This window comes from Urocitellus parryii, chromosome 8 (genome assembly GCF_045843805.1).
Source record: "Urocitellus parryii isolate mUroPar1 chromosome 8, mUroPar1.hap1, whole genome shotgun sequence".
In the NCBI taxonomy this organism is placed as follows: domain Eukaryota; kingdom Metazoa; phylum Chordata; class Mammalia; order Rodentia; family Sciuridae; genus Urocitellus; species Urocitellus parryii.
Window position 1 is genome coordinate 29,397,787 of NC_135538.1, and position 22,938 is coordinate 29,420,724.

The following is a 22,938-nucleotide window of genomic DNA, read 5'->3' on the forward strand; positions in this document are numbered from 1 at the left end:
CTCCAAGTATATATCAAATTGAATTAAAGTTATGAATGAGAATTGTAATCTTACATCAGGTTAAAAAGGAACGATTAACTGCAGTAAATTCTCTTTGTCTGGATTCAGAATGACCAATGAATTAAAAATACCAGACTGAGTTCATTTTATACTTTGTACACTACGTTTTTATGAAACAGTGAAGAATGACACAATTAAACCATATCATACCATACAGATATAATCTAGCCAGTTGTTCCTTATGTCTCTGTTTTGGTGCTTAATGCTAATTTTGGAGGGATTCTAGAAGGATATTATGGACACATACTTCTGGCAAAAGAACTGTATTTTTTTAATATATGTATTTTTTAATTTTTATGTGGTGCTGAGGATCGAACTCAGTGCCTCACATTTGTGAGGCAAATACTCTACTGCTGAGCCACAACCACAGCCCCAGGATTGTATTTCTTCTGAAGTCTTTTTAGAGTGGCCATATAAATCATATTAGGGCTATTAGGGATGGGGACCCAAAGGACGCATTAATAGTTAAACGAAATAGTACATATACCAACTATGTTAAGATAATGACTAATAACCTGTGAAGTCCTGTGAAAGTTCTAAATGAATTATGTTCCCCAATGTGAATATGATTAGAGAACATATCTAACTTTTCATACTTCTTTTATGTGTATGTTTATTTTTTTGAGGTCTTAGTCTACATTGTAGTAGGCAGTTCTCAATAAAGTAGCCCACAGTATTTCTTAGCTCTCTGATAAATAGAAATTTATATCATAGTGATCTTTTTTTCCATATAGGTATCTTTTAAACTTAGTATAGTATCACAAACCTGTTTTTCACCCTAGAAAGAAAAGTAGTATACTATGCAGTTGCCAATTTTAGGAAGATACTAGAAGCTAAATAATTTCTTCCTGTTTAATAAGGAGATTATTAAAGCATGAGCCTTTTAGTTTCCTTCATGCCATCTAGTTAAATAGCAAGAGAAATTGAGAACACTGTAACTGAAATTAGAATGACTTGTTAAATTTATATGTAAGTTGAGCTGGCAGTGAGCTAATAATCTACTCTCTGCCTATAGTGATTAATAATTTTAGTTTTTTTGAATACTATGTTTGCTACTCAGCTGTCATAGTTTTGCTACTGCTAGTTCTCTATTGCTCAGCATGGTATAATTTTTAGAATATTTTTTCGTTCTGGAAGCAGAAGCTTTCAGGTACATGTTAGAAGTTTTATCTCACTCCCTATCTGTTCTTAATAGCATTTTAAAAACATACTATGTTGCTTACCCAGTCATGTTAAATATTTGTATCCTCTGTTCTCAGATGTGGAAGAACAGAAATTATTGAGCTTAGTGACATTTTCATATTCTCAAGGTTACAGATTCAGACCAGAGCCGGGCCAGAAGAGTACACTTAGATCAAAGAGTCTAGGGAGGAACTTGGATAGTTAGTGATGGTTCATGACTTATTCTGAAGGTGCCTATGGTTCCTAGATGATTTGAAGATATTGAAGAGAATTATGTATCACTTTGGCAAGCTCAAATGGCTTTTGGTTTCAAATTAAACCAAAGGGCTTGACCGCGGAGACCCAGAGTTACCTTACTGCCAGGATGAACCTGTTGTTTATTATAATTATTTGGATTCTTTTGTTAGTAAAAAGGAATGCTATTGTTTGATATTTTCAATGATCCTGGGGCAGACCTTATTTATTGTATACATGATTTCCCTTTCTAAATCCTGGAGCTTTAGAATAACTTAGTGCCCTTGTAGATTTTCCTTATGCTTTTTAATCTGAATTCTCATTTTTGTGGCTGAAAAGGCCACTGTATTGGTCTCCAAGAAGGATGAAATGAGAAATGAAGCCAATTTCTGTTTATCTCTCTAAATTCTCAAAAAAATGGTCATATCCTTTAACATTTCCCATTTTCTAAATATGTAACATATTGATCAACTTTTCAAATGAAAGTTTTATAAATTTTTGTTTATAATTAGTGAAGTATAACAAAACACAAGGAACACTACCTCTTGATAATGGCTTTTCATTTTATCTTCTCTCATGCTTAGTATATATATTTCTCCCATCTAGAAATGACCTAGTGTAGTTTTCTTTGTTCATAATTTATACTGTTTGTCATCATTTTGATTGAAATCTTGCTGCATTCACAACCTTATTTTAAAGCCATATGGGTATAATTCTGTGGTCTATTTAATAAACTTTCTTTCATTAAACATTTAGATTATTTAGCCTATTGATAAATAATTTAACCCATATCACTGATTATTTATAATAGTACATTCTAATCATTTTGTTTCGTTTAAGGGGAGTAACAATGGATGTTGGTATGACAAAATTTGAAACTACAACCAAAGTTATTACATTAATGGATGCTCCAGGCCATAAGGATTTCATTCCAAATATGATTACAGGAGCAGCCCAGGTACCAGAAATTTTGTTAATTCTATATAGTATACTGATTAAACATAAATTTTTTTTGGTTGGGGAGCGGGTACAAGGGATTGAACCAAGGGGCATTTAACTACCGAGCCACATCCTCAGCCCTTGGAAAATATTTTATGTAGAAACCGGGTCTTACTAAATTGCTTAGGACTTCACTATATTGCTGAGGTTGGCTTTCAACTCCTGATCCTTCTGCCTCACTTCCCAAGTTGCTGGGATTACTGGCACATGCCACCATACCCTGCTTATACATAACTTTCTTGATGCTTGGTTTACGATTCTAGGATTTTAGCTTTTAAAATATTTTAAAATTAAAAATTTTAACTTTGGGGACTGGGGTTTTGGGTCAGCGGTGGAGCGTTCACCTAGCACGTGCAAGGCCCTGGGTTTGATCCTCAGTACCACATAAAAATAAATAAAATAAAGGTATTGTGTCCAACTACAACTAAAAAAAAAAATTAACTTTGAAAAAATTGAGGAATGGATTTTTCAAAATCTCTTTATGTGAACTTTATAAAACCATTTCATTTATTGATAAGATAGAATGACTATTTTAAGATCTGCTTTATTACTCTGTATTCAAGTCCTGTATCTTTAAGGAGCTAATTTATGCAGAAATAATGAAGCTTGTGGTTTACGACTCAGTGATTTATTTACCTTATTTGTAAAAAATTTATATTATTTATTTTTAAAGAGTGTATTCATTCATAAATGTGAAAGTGCAAATTAGAAATCTAAAAGCACCATTTCCCATCAGACTGGCAAACATCAGAAACGTCCCAAATACATGGATAGCTGTCATACAGGTGTGTGACAGTTGTGACCACTGGAACTATTTATTTCCTGTACTGAGTGCAATTCAGATTTTATTTACTTTCTATAAGGATTGGAAGCCAATTGTAATTATTACACTTATTCTTAATAAGTATACTGAAAAAAATGTCAAAGATATATTATTTTAAGTAATTTAAACAGTAGGGCATTGATTTCTTTTATAATGGATTATTATCAGAAAATATGAAGAGTTCAGAATTTGTCTGTGTAACATTGAAAGAAGTATGAATTCAAGCAGTCGACTCAAGATTCCATTTATAGAAAGGAAATGCTTACAAGCATTACCAACCTAAAAAGGGTATTATATGAATAAATTAAAATATACATAGCTATAATCTCAGAACTTGGGAGACCAAGGCAGGAGGATCACAAATATATATATATATATATATATATATATATATATATATATTTGAAAATAAATGAGAAATTATTTGATTCTTTTTAAGAAATTTAATATAGAATTTTAGAATATTAATTTGAGATTTATGGACTGAATGTTATAAAAGATTGAAATGATTTAGTACCTAATGTCTAATATGGGTAGACAATGTGCTATGTGTTCAGATGCATTCAGTATAATATAATACTTACAAGAACTCTATGAGGGATGTATTTTCCCCATTTTAATACCCCTTAATATACTTGTGAGTTTTATCTTTATCAAGGGATACAATATAATTTTAATTTCTTTTCTTTTACGTATTTGTCTATGTGTATATGTGTGCGCATGCATACACACACACATGTATTTTTCAATACTTATTGAATACTTTCTACTAAACCCTGTGGAAAGCAGTGTGGGGATATGATGATGGCAAAGCACATTTTGATACTTTCATGGGAGAGGTAAACCCCAGAAAAAGCAGCAATGTGTTGGAATTCTAGAACTTGAGAATCCGGAATTATAAAGATCATTATTCTAAACTCCTTATGGAATAAGGGTGGGACAGTATTTTAGAGACAGTAATTGAATTTCATTACATTCTGTTATATTCCAAATACATAGGCTTTGAGCTCCCAAAAGACAAGAGCACTGAGAATATATTAATAGAGAATTTTGCCCAGCATTTTTTAGGGATTAGATAAAGCACTTATAGCATTAGGTGTATTATTAATAGCATTTCAGTGAATTTCAGATTTGAACCTAAGAAGGTAAAATTTACAGTTATTAACAAAACTTGATGAGAAAAAAATTTATAATTATCAATCCTAGGATTTATAAGCTTGGAGATGGAGTCTATGTTTACTCCTTGTTTTCTGTGACTAGACAACTTTCCTGAGACGTGAAACATGTTAGTGACTTAAAGTATGAGTTAAAATAGCCTGTTTTAAATTGATTGCTCCAATTCCTACTCTTTCTTTCTTTTTTTTTTTTTTTAACTGAGGATTAAATCTATGGGCCCTTAACACCTGAGCATACCCATGCCCCCCCCCCCTTTTTTTTTTTGTTTTGAGAGAGGGTCTCACTAAATTGCTGAGGCTAACTTTGAACTTGCAATCCTCCTGCCTCTGCCTCTTAAGGGATGACAGGCATGCACTACTATCCCCAGCCTAATTTGTACTCTTAACTAAGAATCTTTGATCAGAAGAACTGGATCTCATTGAATAAGATAGAGTTCAGCATTAGAAGTCATAAAGGATTAGAAATGAATACTACACTTAATAGGAGAAGTAAAGCAGAAAGAGTATTTGGACAAGAGTAAGGGGAAAAAAAAGTAGTAGTGTAAATGCTGCAGCAAACAAAGCATGTAGATGATGCTTTTTATTTTTTTATTTATATATGACAGTGGAATGCATTACAATTCTTATTACACATACAGAGCACAATTTTTCATATCTCTGGTTGTATACAAAGTATATTCACCCAAATTCGTGTCTTCATAGATGTACTTTGGATAATAATAATAATAACCATCACATTCCACCATCATTTCTGATACTTTTAATTTAAATCATAAAGTTCTGTTTAAGAGCATAGTATTTGATAGTATTTATGTCCATTTCATTTCCCATTATGGTGAGAATTGGATGTAAATATATCTGAAATTCCTTAAGAACTGGACAGCACAAACATACTTTCATTGAGGAGGCAACAAAGAGAAACACTATTTCTAACCCAAAGCAACACTCAGTGACGTGGGTGTAATGTCAGAGAACCCTGCAAGAAAATGATGATCAATCTGAGATAACTAGCCAAAGGAATATGGTGACATTTAATCATTGTATGCTGGATTATCGAGAAACAGGTAGATTTCATGAGAACCCTCGGGCACTCAAAGCAAAACTGTGAAAGGGAAAGTGAATGTTCTTTAAAAAATGTCCAAATAGTACATTGACAAATAAATGATAAGAATGAAAATCGAGGGACATCTATGGTTATATAAACTGTTTCTTGTAAATTTTTTCTGTCTGTATCCACCACATGCAATAAAGAACCATCAACACAAAATAATGGGAACCTACAAAGGTAGTTTCAGTAAGACTAACAAAGAAAATCAACTACCCTAATGTTAGCTTTTTTTTCTTTCTTTCTTTCTTTTTTTTTGTGTGTGTAATTTGAGTATGAAAGGAGAACTGTCTTTCTGATTCACAAAATGATCCACAAAGGTTATAAAATTTTGTTACACTAAATTCTTTTTCAGCAGTCATTGGGGATGAATGTTATTTTCCTTCATTGATAATTTTTCATCATTGTAAACAATACTCTGATGAATATCTTTGTAGATCCATAGTTATTTATCTAGGATAAATTCATGGACATGAAATATATATAATTTTTACTTGCTGTGGAAATGTTCTCCAGAAAGGTAGACACAGCAGCATGTGAGCATGTGGAAATGCTCTCCAGAAAAGTGTAAGAGAGTCCACAGCAGCATGTGAGCATGCCCATTTTGCAGCACCTTAACCTAATGTGAATAATTTAGTCTTAAATCTTTAACGTCGAGACTTGTAAAAACAGAATGTAGGGTCGGGGGAATTTATCCGTGTACTTTAAATTTCTTTTTATTGTCTCTCTTTTTTTTAGTTCTAATGATTTTGAATTTTTTGTTTGTTGGCTATTTGTATTTCTTTAACAGATTGCTTGCTTGTATTTTCACTAGTTTTCTAAGGTGGTGTGTCTTTTTTTTTTTTTTTTTGATGAAGATTCTACATTAGGATTATAGTTTTTACTTTAAATATTGGGAATATCTGTCCCTGTTTACTATATTTTCATTTTGTTTATGTTTTTTCCCTTCTGCCTAAAGGTGAGGTAATCAATTATGGAATTTCTTGTTCTTTATATCACTACTTCTTGTATCATGTGGGTATGTGCTAGTACTTTTTAAAATATTTTAATCCATTTGTGGAATTCTTTATTTCATTTGTTGTGCTGTTTGGTGTCAGGTTGGGGTCCAGTTAGGGTCTGTCTTTAAAATCTGACCAGTTAATTGGATAATTTGACTTTTGAATTAAGGTAGTATGGAATTATTTTTATTGATTGTTTTCTGTTCTTTAGGCAGATGTAGCGGTATTGGTTGTAGACGCTAGTAGAGGAGAATTTGAAGCTGGATTTGAGACTGGAGGACAAACACGAGAACATGGCCTTTTGGTTCGATCTCTCGGAGTAACACAGCTTGCAGTTGCTGTCAATAAAATGGATCAGGTACCTGTAGCCTTTGTGAGAATTTGTTTAGATGCTAGATAAGATAATATTCTGCCCATATAGATGATTTCAGGTGTGACTAGTGCACATTTCACTAACCAAGTTGGTATATTTTTCAAGATAAAAACATTTTCCTGAGGTGAAATAAATGAGATGTTAATAATGTTTAAGGAAGAATGTCTTCATATTTTCAAAATATATTTTTGAAACCTAAAAACTATTTTTAATTATAAAATAATATGCATTTATTGTAGTAGAAAGTATGAAATCATTTTGTATATTCACCCATTTTTTTTAGGTAAGACTCTTATATTGGGTTATAGTATATTACTCTTTGCATCATATTTGCAAGTAATTAATGACCATTAAATAAAAGGGTATTTTTTATAGCTTTATTCTAGTCTGTTTTCATGAAGTGATTTATCTAAATAGGCCTGTAGTTTTGAAGATTTCCAATAATGTAATAAATTGTTCACTTTTTCCCTGTAAATTTGAAATACATTTAGTCTATGTAAAAAATTCTATGGCTAATACTTGCCAAAATATATTGTTATATTGTGTGCATGTATGAATATATGACAACAAATGCCACCATATGTACAACTATAATGCACCAATAAAAATATGGAAAAATAAGTAAAGTTGCAGCCTTCCTGGAGTGATCCGTTAAAAAAAAAGTCTAGCACTGAAGATATAGCTCTGTGGTAGTGTGCTTGCCTAGCCTGCACAAGGTCCTGGGTTCAGTGCTTGGTACTGGGGAAAAAAAAGAAATCTAGAAATATTGTTTATAGATTTTTTATTTCTGGAAAAATTAATTTTAGGTTATGTTAGTGGTAATACTTATATTTTGAGTTTTAATAGATTTCATACTTAGTAGATTTTATATTTATGTTTTATATAGTCTTGATTATATTTTATTGCAGAAATTTAAATTTTCTTTATCATGTTCTGAAGGATAATTCTAAAAATAAATCGGATCTTTATCAGGTTAATTGGCAACAAGAAAGGTTTCAAGAGATAACTGGAAAACTTGGACACTTTCTTAAGCAAGCAGGTTTTAAGGTATGATAATTTTAGATTCATTTGGCTATTAATTTCTAGAAATCATGAGAACAAACCTAAAACTTTCATATTCTTGGTTTTTTTAATAATTTTTTTTTATATTTTATTTCCTCCTTGTACCATATATGTAATATATTCTTTGGGTTACTTCACCTTAAAAGTTGCATATGTTGAATAATTGACTTGGATTTTATATAAGTAAAAGAATTTCTCCCCACCTATTATGATAGTATAAGGTTTAAGGAGGTCACAGAACAATGTTGGTATAGAACAATTTCTCTAGCCTGTTTGACCAGGTGAAAATGCTTGACAGTTTATGGAATAAATTTGTGTTTTGCACAAAATCAAAAAAGTTGAAAACTATTGGATCAGATAACCTCAAGTTCTATGGTTTCTATTACCTTTAAAAAAATACATTGTTGCTTTTACAAATTTGATGCAGTTATGGTAATGGTGACTCAATTTTTTTAAACATACTGTTACATATTAAACTTCATACATTTAATCTTTTTAATAGGAGAGTGATGTTGCCTTTATCCCTACAAGTGGTCTCAGTGGTGAAAATCTAATTACAAGATCTCAGTCAAGTGAACTCACCAAATGGTATAAAGGACTGTGCTTGTTAGAACAAATTGGTAAGTAAACTGCCATTCTACTTTCAATGAATTTTAAACTTGACATTAATTATTATTTAGAGTTCTTATAGGAGACAGTAATATGTATGAAAAAGCATAGAATTTGTGATCAGAGGAATGAGGTGACTAGTTTTGAGATTGTACGTTACTGTTGAACTCTAATACAGTTTTCCTCAACTTCCTTAATGAGGCTAGTGCCTGCTCTGCCTGTCACAACTATTCTTATAATTAAATGTGATAACACATGTGAATACATTTTATAAAAGTGTTATATGAGTGAGAGTCATTTGCTATTACTATTTGTGAAGTATAATTATTTTCTAGTAGAAGTGGACTATAATGGATTCATTGGAGTAAAAAAAAAATTAGAAAGAGTCAGACATAATTACCCTATATACATGTATGATACACTAGTGGAGTAACTCTGAACTATGTACAACCAGAGGAATGAGAAGTTGTGCTCCATTTGTGTACTGTATTTCAAAATGCATTCTACTGTTAAATTAATTAGTTAATTAATATATACAAAATTGTTCAGTTTAAAACAACAACAAAAAAAATTGCTTTTCTTTTAAAAAACCGTGGCGCTGGGGATCAAACTGAGAGCTTTGTGTATGCTGAGCATGAACTCTACCATTGAGCAACATCCACAGTCCCACATTTTAAATTAAACTTTGTTTTTTGTCATTTCTCTCAGATTCCTTCAAGCCTCCTCAGCGATCTATTGACAAGCCTTTTAGATTATGTGTGTCAGATGTTTTCAAAGGTAAGTGCTACCTCTGTCGGGCTGCTTCTTTGTGGCCCCTTCCTTTCCATTCTCTTTTGTCCTCCTTCCCTGGACTAAGTCATTGTACTTTCTCCAGGTTCTTCCTTCCCCATTCCAATATAAGGATCAGTGTAAAATTAATCTTAAATGCACAGTTCTAGTTACTGAGCTCCTCTGCCTAGAAAGACCTTCAGTTTACTCACCACTTCCCATATTATTCTTATGTACCTGTTAGACTTAAGAAAACCTTATTCTTTATCTTTCTAACCTTGTAATCTTCTCCAATTAGATCCTTTTAGTTTCTGTGTCTTTCAACCAAACTAGATTTTTCACTATTTCTTGACAACCTGGGATCTTTATTGCCACTTCCTCTACCAGTGTTTTCCATATTTTCGTGTTTTTTTACTTGCCCATTTTCTTCCCATCTGTAACAGCTAGGAGATAGATACTACACATATATTAAGTGAGACTTACCATAGAGAATTACTAATTATGATAAAAGAATAACCATAAGATATAAACAAACCCTAAATAGCATCCTAGGGAGAGGAAAGTCAGAAGAGGTCCATACTTTGCTGGGAGAAGGTATTGTATTAAATGCCTAAGAATATATCTAGTTTATATATATATATATATATATATATATATATATATATATATATATATATACACACACACACACACACACACACACACACACACACACACAAGAATAATCAATACTGAAAAGATGTCATTTGCCCCCAGATTTCCATGATCACAGATCAGACAGTTAAGAATGGATTTGGAACTGAGCAGCAATAGATTGATAACTGGCATGCTTACCCACACACTTACCCAAGGCATCTCTTATTTTCTCTGTACCCTCTACCACTAAATTTTTTTTTTAAGATAAGCCATAGATTAGAGAAGATGTTTGCAAAATACCATATAAGGGATTGTTATCCAAAGCATACATAGAATTTTTAAAAATTCAATGATAAAAACACAAACAGCTCAATTATGAAATGGACCAAAAACTTTGATACAGACACATCAAAAAAATGTGCGCGCACACATACACACACACATATACACACACAGTCAGTTGGTTCTTCAATACATTTTATGCTAACAGAATGCCACTGACTTAATAAATCATAAACTATGCAAGTTTGCTTGTTTGCTTGGTTTTGGTTCTGGAAGTTGAGGTTATTGAGGAGGTGCCTCTGGTGAGGGTCTTTTTGAATCTGTGAAAGGCTGAAAGGTATCAAAGAGCACATGAAAGAGAGATAAAATGAGAGTAGAAAAAGCTGAACTCATCAGAATTGATTACTAACTTACTCTAGTGCTGACTCCCAGAAAAACAGCCTCAATCCATTCACAAGGATGGTATTCCCCAGATGTTAATCATTTCTTTAAAGGTCCCACCTTTTTTTTTCTTTTCATTTTTTACTTTGTTGTAATTAGTTACACATGACAGCAGAATGCATTTTGACACATTGTACACAAATGGAGCACAACTTCTCATTCCTCTGGCTGTACATGGTGCAGAGTCACACTGGTGGTGTAATCATTCATGTATATAGGGTATTAATGTCTGTCTCATTCTACCGTCCTTCCCATCCCCACAGCCCCACCCCTCCCCTGATTCTCCTTTGCACAATCCAAAGTTCCTTCATTCTTTCCTACTCCCCACCACTCCCACTGTGGATCAGCATCTGCTTATCAGAGAAAACATTTCACCTTTAGTTTGTGAGATTGGCTTATTTCACTTAGCATGATATTCTGTAGTTGCATCTATTCACCTGCAAATGCCATAATTTCATTCTTCTTTAAGGCTGAGTAATATTTCATTGTAAAACTGCACTTTTTAAATATACTTCTTTAGTTATAGTTGAACACAATATCTTCATTTTATTTATTCAGTTTTTATATCATTTTTTAATTTTTATTTTAATTTGTTATATATGACAACAGAAAGCATTACAATTCATATTATACATACAGAGCACTGTTTTTCATATCTCTGTTTGTACGCAAAGTAGAGTCACATCCTTCATGTCTTCATACATGTACTTAGGGTAATGATATCCATCGAATTCCACTGTCTTTCCTACCCCCATCCCCCTTCCCTTTATATCCCTCCCCCTTTCCCCTTTGCCCTATCTAGAGTTCATCTAATTCTCCCATCCTCCTGTCCCCCACAGCATATTATGGATCAGCATCCTTAAATCAGATAAATCATTTGGCATTTGTTTTTTTGTGATTGGCTAATTTCACTTAGCATTATATTCTTTAGCTCCATCCATTTACCTGCAAATGCCATGATTTTATTTTCTTTTAATGCTGAATAATATCCCAATGTGTATATATACCACATTTTCTTTATCCATTCATCTACTGAAGGTTATCTAGGTTGTTTCCACAGTTTAGCTATTGTGAATGGTGCTGTTATAAACATTGTTGTGGCTGTGTCCCTGTAGTATGCTGTTTTTAAGTCTGTTGAGTATAGACCGAGGAGTGGGATAGCTGGGTCAAATCGTGGTTTCATTCCCAGTTTTCCTCTGAAAGAGAAACAAGGAAAACTACCCCATTTATAATAGCATCCAAAAAAAAAAAACCCTAAAAAAAAAAACAAAACAAAATAAAACCTTGGGAATCAACTTAATGAAAGAGGTGAAAGACCTCTACAGTGAAAACCACAGAATGCTAAAGAAAGAAATTAAAGAAGACCTTAGAAGATGGAAAGATCTCCCTTGTTCTTGGATAGGCAGAATTAATGTTGTCAAAATGACCACCACCAAAAGCACTGTACAGATATAATGCAATTCCAATCAAAATCCCATGACATTCCTTATTTATTCATTTTTTATGTGGTGCTGAGAATCGAACCCAGCGCCTTGCACGTACTAGGTGAGCATTCTACTGCTGAGCCACAACCCCAGCTCGTAACCCTGCATTTTAAAAACAATATTACGGTTGTTTCTGTGCTGTTTATTTCACATAGACTATGAACTCCTTTAGGGCAAGGAGCATTTGTATCTGCATGACCCAGCCCAGTACTTCACGTACCATACATGTTTAATAAGTGAATAGAAAAATGAGTGAAAAAAATCAATGAAATTGAAATATATCATTATCAGCTTCTAGTGCCATAATAGTAGACGAAATAAGGCAATGGTTTCCAAAATGCTCACTGTCTCTTAATAATACAACAGGTAGTTAATCTTTGCTGACTCTACAGTCTTTTCTTTCTTTTTTTTTTTTGGTGTTGGGGATTGAACTCAGGGACACTTGACCACTGAGCCATCTCCCCAGCCTATTTTGGATTTTATTTAGAGATAGGGTCTTACTGAATTGCTCAGCACCTTGCCATTGCTGAGGCTGGCTTTCAACTTGCAATCTTCCTGCCTCAGCCTCCCAAGCCACTGGGATTACAGCATGCACCACTGTGCTGATTTATCTTCAGGTTGCTTACTGGCTTTTGCATGCACTGCTCCCCTCAGGGTATTTTGGCTGAGGTCACCAGGTGACCTCTTGGTTGCCAAAGTCAGTACACACTTTCGTTACTATCTTATTTGAATGTGGCATTACTTCTAATGCTGCTAACCATATCTACCTTGAAACTTTTCTTCATTGGTGTCTGTGACGTGCTTTCTTCTGCTAACCTGTATATTCTCTGACCTCTCTTTAGCCTCTGTGTGTGCTACTCATTCTCTGACTCTGAAATGGTGTCCTGTTGCCTCAGTCCTCTTCTTTTACTCTGCCCAGGTATTCCAAGAACTGATGACTATAAGTTCCTCCCTTGCCTGCATCTTGAAGCTTTCTCAGTTGTCCAAACCTGTTCTTTTATCTGCACACACTTGTGGCTGGACATCTCCCGAGGAGTGTGCAGTTGGAATTATCATTCTTATGGATCATGGTGTAATTAGTGCTCCTTGGAATGCAACTTTGCCACCCATATCCCATAGATACTTCAATTTGCCAAAGCTAAAATAGATCTTGTGCCTTAATTTCCTGTATCCTAGGTAATATGTCATATCCTCACATTTCTCCATTATTCTTTACTTTCTTTATCACTCTAAACTTGTTATTCTTTATTCTCAAATTCTTGGATGTATTCCCTTTCTATAGTCAGTGTGTACATTTCCATCAGCCTCCTTTCTGACCCCAAAATACCATTATGTGACTTTTCTGTTCATAATTCCTTATTGGATTTACATTACTTAACTGCAGGAATGAAATTCAAACCCTAAATGTCACTTATGAGGCTCCTTTATGATTTCTCCCTTGTCTCATGTCTTGCCTCTTCTTCAGTATTTCATATTACCCCTTACAAACAATACATGTGGCTTTTAGCAAATCCCGTGTTTGGTTTTGGCTTTGCACATTCAGTTTCCTGGGTCAGCAAGTGTTTTCATTTTTCCCTCAATTCATACACACAAGGTGCCTGGTAAACTCTATTCCTGCTTCTTCAAAATGCACAGGTAAAGTGTATGTTCTCCCCATCATGAATTTGTGTGTGTGTGTCTGTGTGTGATACTGGGGATTGGATTATGGGCCAATGCATGCTAGGCAAGCATACTCTACCACTGAGTTACACTTGCGGTATGCTATCATGGATTGTTTGTGATGTACCTTTTTATTTTAAATAGCATTTGTGTCTTAGTTCAATGTACTTGTTTTTGTCTTTCATTTCACTAGTGTAAATTTCTTACAGGTGGGGTCTTATGTTTTCATTCATCTCTTTGTCCCAAGCTTGGCATAATGCCTGGTACCACTCAAATATTTGAGAAAGAAACACACCTCTACTTTTTTGTAATGTGAATATTTTTATTTGCAAGGAAAAATGTAGAATGTGTATACCTGTATTTAGTAGAGATGTTTAAAATTCTGAAGGGACCATTAATTAAGTAGCCATTGAACTACTAGTTTTATGAAACTACGTGGGACTAAATATTATAATACTAATTATTAGAAACCTGCTATGTAAGATTTTTGCATATTTTGCAGATCAAGGATCTGGATTTTGTGTTACTGGTAAAATTGAAGCTGGTTATATTCAGACTGGTGACCGACTACTAGCAATGCCTCCTAATGAAACTTGTACTGCAAAAGGTATTCATCTGTGGGCTGCTTTTGCTAATCAAGCCTTGAGATAGCAAATTTTTTTTAAAGTAGTTTAGGTTTAACCTCTTACTGAAATTGTAACTGACTGTCAAAATGATACTAACTGTTGAAGATTTAGATGTGAAAACATTAAACGATTTTTTTCTGTTGTGACTGTGTGTATATATGTACATATAGCATTCTAAATGTGGTAGCATTCTGTTTTTGACAGTGATTCAAGAAGTTTGGTTAGGATTGAACCAGATGTGTAACACCTGACTGATAAATTTATAAGATCATGCTCTGTAGAAAAAATTAAATCTAAGTGTAACTTGACACTAATTTGTCAGTGACAAAGCAAATAGTCTGTCATTTTGAAATGTTTATTACAGAACAAGTTATATAATAACTTATATCAATAAGTTATATAATATATACATATGCAAGTCCTAAGTAAGATACAAATGTAGAAAATCCTAATGCTGAAAAAAATTAATAAAGCTAGTTTAAATTGCCACAGGAATCTGTTTTTCCATGATGGTTTATAACTGTTTCTGTCATCTTATTCTTTAGCTTTACATGATTACATGTTATTCTTTTCCTAATTTGGTTTAATAGTTTATAGTTCTGGATTTATCTTAACATGACATCAGTTAAATCTGAAGAAGTGTCTTATGCTATGAAATAGTATTATTAGTAACAATTTGAAACTGAAGTAAAACCTGTTTGGCATGTTCAAATTTTCCTTCATTATTCTTAATTTATAGTTTACATCCAGCGTTGCAACTGACTAGTTTATAAATTTGAATATATATTTTTTGCTTAAATTGCTCACTTTAAAAGCAGATATCTTGCTTATTAGAAGAAATTAATGAGTGTGTTTAGGTAGCATGTTTAACCTATATTTAAAGATGAATAAGGGAATGAAAGCAAATGTTATTTCTACTTAACCTTTTTTTTTTTTATGCCTACTAGGGATCATGAAATTTCTATTTAGATTAAAAGTAATATGCACTTTAAACAGTGTCACTTTCCATAGATCTGTTAATTTTATTTAATAACTTTATTTTATTTATTTATATGTGGTGCTGGGAATCGAACCCAGGACCTTGCACGTGTGAGGCAAGCATTCTACCACTGAGCCATAATCCCAAACCAGATCTATTAATTTTAAGTGCAGCTCATTTCTTTCATTTTTTAAAAAAGTGATCAAGAACTGCAATGTTTCTGAAATACTAATTTCTACCTGTGTTAATGAGCTGTTGTGAGAATAATATGTATAAATATACATACATATATGTATTTTAATAATCAGCAGTCATGAATTAAGACCATGATTCCAAAATTATCACAGACCTTGGGATGGACCCTCTTGTTACTGCTAAAATCTTTATTTGGTGATCAATGAAAGTCCTACAGTCTTTACTTTTCTTCTCTGTCCTTTTCCCACAGAAAAACTCCAAGCATTACCTAGAATCAGTGATTCTTAAAGAGAAACCCCATCAGAAGTACCGGGTAGAAACGCCTACTCCTTGGGAGCCTCTCTTGTAACAAGTGGGAGGTTCTCAGCCCTCAATTTCTGACAGGGCTGCTTTTGCTTGTTTTGCTTGACTGTTCAACACACCCTTTTTGTTGAATACTTGAGTGCTACTGTGGCTTTCTAATTGTTAGTGTCCCAAAAGGGAGACTTGACTAAAATAGCAACCCCATATCACCTTTTTATTTCATTAAAATATCAAGTGTATGGAGTGTTATAAAAGAATTTCTTTTTGTAATATCAGGCCAATGAGAAAAGTCCCTGGAAGACAAATATGGAGTAGTCTAGCATGATTGGGGGAAGGGAAAACAGATGATATGATTCTCTTTGGAAATTTTTATAGTGTTCATTGAACTTGTAACATGAAAGCTTTTCAAAATCTTAAGCCAAAGGCAGTCCCTGGATAAAGGACATCAAAACACACTTATATACATAGCTATTGTATATGAATAGCTACCTTCTAGTTTTAATCTTAAACTTCAAAGCAAATGTCAGAATGATCATTTTTAATTTACATTTTATAAATTGAACTTAATTACTTGATATCTGACAAATATTTCTTAATACCATAATTGGTAACATATTTGGAGTCAAGAATCCCTCTTTTCAGATTAAGGCTGATGCATGTATGAAATTCTGTACCAAAACTGTAGGTTATCTCCCCCCCAAATCAGAAATTGTTCCTTAGAAATATGCTGCATGGGAAATAATATATATTTCAGAAGGAAATATGGAAATTGTAGTTCATTAAAATTATGTCAGTCCAAAACTATTGTACAGTCATTGGCCTGTACATTCTCTTCATCAGAAGATTCAGGTTCCAGTGGAAAGGAACTTTACCAATAAACTTAACCCATAAAGGCAGAAAGAAAGTATGGAATATCTTTAAAAGCATTTGACTAAGATTGCTGAGTATTGTCCTCTGGAACTGCTCTCCAGGGCAGGATTGTGTCTAGATAAATAGGTGTCTATTTCTAGGTATAGAGCAACACTAGGGATCTTTTTAAAATTAACTTTTCTTAACACTATTTCCTTAATATCTTTCTCTTCATATAAGTAGTGATCAATATGCAGATTCTGGGAAGAAGTTCTCCTTGAGCCAGATGCAGTTAAGGGACCTCTGAGAGGACCATTTGAAGTTCTGACTGAGCACTTTGCACCATGAATTATTTAGAGAACACATGTTATGTTTGAGTGGTTATCTAATTATAAGCAAAGCTCAAGAGATTAAAATACTACTAGGCATCTCCACCAGTCCTATCTTTTTTATGTCTTTAGGAATAATTTGAACTTTTTATTATACCTTCCTCTATTAATATAACAAAAATAATGGAATGGGACCTGTTTAATGACTTCATTGTGTAAATTAATTTAAAAATCTTGGTTAAATAAGCAGAAGACAGCCTTTTATGGGCAAATACAAGTCACTTTATGGTTAGGGTGGTGTTATAGAAGAGTCAAGTCTAGAGGAAGTGTGTTTTCCTCAACGCTCACAGTTATATTTCTCACTCTCAGTCCATTCATATTGAAAATGATGAGTAGTGACTGATGAAGCACAAACCAGCCAAACTCTTTTGGTTGTTATGGTTCAGTGTTGAGGTGTTTCACTGTATGCTTTGGTTCTTACTCATTTCCAGGAATCACACTGCATGATGAACCTGTTGATTGGGCAGCAGCAGGCGATCATGTTAGTCTGACTTTGGTTGGGATGGATATCATCAAAATCAAGTGAGTAAGAAAATAAGTTTAAGTAACTATCACTTTGGAATAAAGGACATCAAAACACATAGATTTTGCAATCTACCAGCTCAATTTTGAATTTTGAATTTTGGCCAAAAATAGACATTTACAGTATTAGCAAATATTACTTAAAATTGGAATCAGTACCTGTCCCTGTACAAACTCTGCATGTTGATGGAAAAACTGTAATGCATAAAGTCATGCTTTAACCTTGAAGAGAGTATCTTGGAAAAGTTCCTACTTAATTGTTCTAGTTTTTTTAATAAATGCTTTTAGAAGTACTCCTGTTGGATGTAAATTTATTTGTCCTCCAACTATCCTCCCTCATTTACTTATTTTTGTTGTTACAGTGTTGGCTGCATATTTTGTGGCCCCAAAGAACCCATTAAAGCTTGTACTCGTTTCAGAGCCCGAATTCTCATCTTTAATATAGAAATTCCTATCACTAAAGGATTTCCTGTAAGTTTCAAATATTTTATTGTTCTTTTAAAAAATTCAAAGTAGTTTACCCAAAAAGTAGTAACATTTTATGAGTCTGTTTTTATTTTCAATTAATATCTTGTTATTTTCATCTAGAAAAACAAGTTAGAATTTGAAAGTCATTTTTATTTTGATCTTTTAGACTGAGAACTTTTTAAGAGAGGCATTGAAAAGATATTTCATAATCAATAGGATGCAAACTGACAATAACTAAATTTGGAGATAACAATTGATCAGTTTTTACTGTAAAGTTTGTCTAATATTTTTGGACTGGAACTTTCTGGCTTTTTATTTTATTTAATATGCTTATTTCTGGTGCTTCTGATTATGAAAGAAATGGATTGTTTTAGAAAATTTTGGAAACCACAAAAAAATGCAAGAAATAAGAATGTTCTATATTTGCATTAAAAGTAGATGACTACTCTTTACATTTCATTATATTTTCATGTGTACATATTATCCACTCAGTATGTATACATTTGATATTTATGGGTGTATCCTGATGATCCCTTGACATATGGTAAATTTTAATTGTGCTAAAGCAGCATCACATTCAGACCATGCATGCTGTGATGTTGGTTTAAAGTATTCATTGATCAGCAGCATTTGAACAATAAGAAGGGGATTTTAATACCATAATATTACTTATCCAGGAAACATACTACTTGTGACTAGTCTGAATTTCTTGTTTTATATGGAAATTATTTTTTCATAAGTTTAAGGCCATACTCCATAGGTTAGCACCTTGTTTTGTAAATTAACAGGCAAACATTTTTTCATTAGACTTATTTTTTCTGATAGTACAGATTTTGTATGACAAGGAAAAGTGTTTCTCAGTGAAATTATATACCTTGCCTTTTAAAATATAAAGTGACTATTTTTATTTGATGCATCTTTCAAATAAAATTGAGATAGTTAAGTAATTGTCCCTTCAACTTTTTAAAATTATTGTTTTAGAAGTTGGTAATAAATTTATTTAGATAATTCAGATTCATCTTAGAATAATACTACTACATTTGATATAATCATGTACTTTACTTGTCATTCTTTAATTATTTCTGTGTAATTTTGATGATATAAAATTATATGATACTGTTTAAGTACCTTATATATTACATTTCTTCCATATACTAAAAAAGGAATAAAAGCATGTCACAAAATTGTTACAATTGAAAATATTAAAATTTTAATTATATAATATTTATTATAACAATGGGGAAGTAACTGCAAATTAATTGCTTTTGGGTGGATGGAACTCATTCATAGAAAGCAATGTGTCCTATGGTGGAGAGGGTAGTTGCTGCATGTTTTTACTCAGCAATAATAATATTTGCCAATGGAGATGTGGAGAGGTCAAGAGGTCAGTAGTCACTTTGAATACTAATGCTTTCTTCCTGTTTACAGTAGTTTCTTAAAAGTTGGCATGAATTGAAAGTTTTTTGGCATATCTTTATGAGATTCTACTTGTGTATATTGATTGACAAATGCCAGGATGAAATTTAATTTAGAAAAAAATGGTTGTATTTGATCAGCTCACTCCCAAGGGAAAAAACTTCCAGAGAACTTCTTTTAAAATTTTTTTATTTATTTTTTAAGCATCAGAAATTTATTGGTTGCTCAAAACATTACATTGATCTTGACATATCATATATCATACATTTGTTTCAAATGGGGTATGAATTCTTATCATTCCCCCATGTACAGATTGCAGAATCATGTTGATTATACAGCCACATTTATACATACTGCCAAACAAGTGTCTGTTGTATTCTGCTGCCCTTCCTATCCCCTTCCTATCCCCCCATCCCCTCCCCTCCCCCAAGAAAAGGGATCTGTTTTCCCTACTTTCTTGTTTCTCATCAATGTATATTTTCCATTTGGGTGGAATGGAGGCAAAGATTAGTTTTTTTTTATAGTAGCTGAACTAGTGAGTGAAAGTGGTATCTCATGGTGGTTTTTATTGCATTTCTGTAATGATTAATGTTGTTGAGCATCTTTTCAGTGCTCATTGGCTATTTGTGTATTTTTGGAGAAATATCTGTTCAAGTCCTTTTCACATTTTTGAATGAGATTATTTTGTTATTGTTGAATTACAGGAATTCTTGATTTGTTCCATATGTTAATCATTTTATCAGATATATGATTTAAAAATATTTTCTCCTCCTCTGTGAGTTATCTTTTCCTTCCCTTCAATGATAATAGTGTCCTCTGATGGGCTAAAGTTTTTAATTTTGAAGAAGTCCAGTTCTTTTTTATAGTCGTTGTTGCCTATGGTTTGGTGTTATGAACTTTTGCCCTATTTTCTTCTAAGAAATCATTAATCTGTTTTGAGTTAATTGTTAGATATGCCATTGGGTAAAGCTTCACCTTTTTTTGCATGTGGATATCCAGTTTCCCAGCACCATTTGTTGAAAAGACTTTCCTTGCACTAATGAGAGGATCTTGGCAACCCTTGTTGAAAATCTAATGTCTATATATCCATAAGTTTTTTAAAAATATAGTTTAACTAGAGGTTTAAGGAAAATAATAGCTTATTTTGCCACCTAACATTATTTAGCTCACTATAATTTATAAAACACTAATTTGATTCTTATAACTCCACAAGAAGCAGAGTTCCTCCCTGAAGCCCTTTAAGCCAGTGTATCTCAGAATTTAGAAATGTTTGGATATTGGAAAGGTAAATGCTATGTACATATTATATAAAACACTTAACAAAAAGTGAGACAGCACCCAATATTTTATAATGAAACACATTGATATTCCTGCACCAAAACTTAACACTATATGAGATACACAGGACTCTAAATTGCCTCACTTCAAGTCCAATTTTGCTGCTTAAATATATTTATAACAGACTTTGGAAAAAGAAACTTTTAGGTTTTCAGACTTTTGGAATTACAGGTAAGAGATTGTGGAGCTGTCAGTATTGTCTTTATTAACACATAAGGAAATGGAGACTCTGAGAGATTGTAACTATATGACTAGAAGTGGTTCAGCCAGGGCACATTATTCATCACTTTCATTATGAAATCCAGTACTTTTCCCCCCTGTTACATTGTGTTGCAGATTGGTTTGAATTATAAATGACCTTGTTTATATATAACATGAATAAAAATGTCAAGGTAGTATAAAACCACTTCTTTCTTATTTTAAGCATGTAGATTCTTTTCACTTGTATTTTGTTTGAACTACTTTTGGTGAGATGCTGTGGAGATAGAAAAATAAAACCTAAATACATACTGCCACAACCATTCTTTATCCACCCTAATTTTACCCCCAAATCCACACATAGCTCAGCTGAAGGTAGAAGGAACTTAATTAGGTTCATATGCCTCTTTTTTAAAATTTGGCAAACCATGAGGACCAGTTTCTCTTATTTGAATCTGAGCTGATTGAAGGGAATTCTGCTTACTTATCTAAGTTGTTATGAAAGAGATGTTTCTTAAGTATTTAGAGTTAATAGAGTAGTATATGAGACCTGAATTTACTGAATGCACAAAAGTATTTCTCATCATGTTAGCCTGTGTTTTGGCATTTTTTCCCCCAGAGTCAGTTGTTAATTTTTTGTAATATTTGCAGTTCACTATCATCAATTGTCATTGAAAATGAAAGCCAGTTTGCATTTTTGGAGTAATGGTGCTTCAATTGTGCCTGTATTTATTTATTTTATCACTTGATTTTCAGAAAAGTTTCCAAAGACTAGGACTGTGCATTCACAGTCCCCCTTGCATTAGTCTTCTTTTTTTCTTTTGTATTCTTTTTTGTCTTTATGTCTTCTTTCTTTTGGCCTTTGCTTTCTGGGGATGGAACTCAGGGCCTAAGCAAGTGTTCTATCACTGAGTAATACCCCCAGCTCTCATTTCTGATTTCTGAATGTGCAATCTATTTTGACCAGGAAATTCCAGATTTGAGATGGTTGTGTTTCTACAATCAAATAGCCTAAATTGATGTTTATGAATCAATTAAACTTTGATTATTTATTACTTCCTGGGGATTTGGTCTTCGTACTATACTCAAACTATAGACGTATTGCACACTTAAAGCCTATTATTTGAATGAGGATATTTGGCCTATGTTCTGGTGTGTAAGCCTTAGCTTTCTTTTTATAAAACAAAAGGTTGCATATATGCAATTTTCATAGGTCCTTAGTAAGCTGAAATGGGGGAAAGCTAGGGACTTGTAGCTCCAAAACTGATGAAAGGGTAAAATTCAGCTCTTACATATAGTACCATGGCCCCATTGAATTACGTTGCTTTTTTGATATTAGTTTTCCTTACATGTAAAACATGGACAGTTATAGCTAATATATTGTCTAATGTATGGTCGTCAATTAACTGAATGTTTACCACATGGTGGGAACCACTTGAAAATGCATTATCTGAATTTTCTCATTTTAGTGAGAAATGAGAAACCTGCGGCTGGGACTTTGTAGGTAGAGAACTGTTAAAGAACTTTCCCCAAAAGGAAGTGATTTGAAACCAGATCTGTAAGACTTTCAAAGCCTAATTAAACTTCCATATACATAAGATTTAGTAGTGTATATGAATCACATCACACAGTGCTTGGCACTCAGGGGAGCTTAAAAATGTTATTTTCCTTCCTTTTATCTCTATATTTATAATAGTTTATTCTCATTACCTAGTAATGAATATGTATTATTAATTGCTGCTAAGGCTTGGACAGATCCTAATCC

The 22,938-nt window shown here is 32.9% G+C and overlaps 1 protein-coding gene across 1 annotated transcript in view; it reads left to right on the forward strand.

Annotated features, from left to right (window-relative positions):
• The window catches only part of Hbs1l (HBS1 like translational GTPase), an 88,064-nt gene that overhangs the window by 59,338 nt on the left and 5,788 nt on the right, over nt 1-22,938 (forward strand). Inside the window, exons 8-15 of the mRNA XM_026391857.2 lie at nt 2,317-2,434; nt 6,788-6,934; nt 7,922-7,996; nt 8,514-8,631; nt 9,329-9,397; nt 14,393-14,497; nt 17,663-17,753; nt 18,116-18,224. Of these exons, the coding sequence (XP_026247642.1) occupies nt 2,317-2,434; nt 6,788-6,934; nt 7,922-7,996; nt 8,514-8,631; nt 9,329-9,397; nt 14,393-14,497; nt 17,663-17,753; nt 18,116-18,224 (832 nt within the window). The remainder of the gene's footprint in view (nt 1-2,316; nt 2,435-6,787; nt 6,935-7,921; nt 7,997-8,513; nt 8,632-9,328; nt 9,398-14,392; nt 14,498-17,662; nt 17,754-18,115; nt 18,225-22,938) is intronic.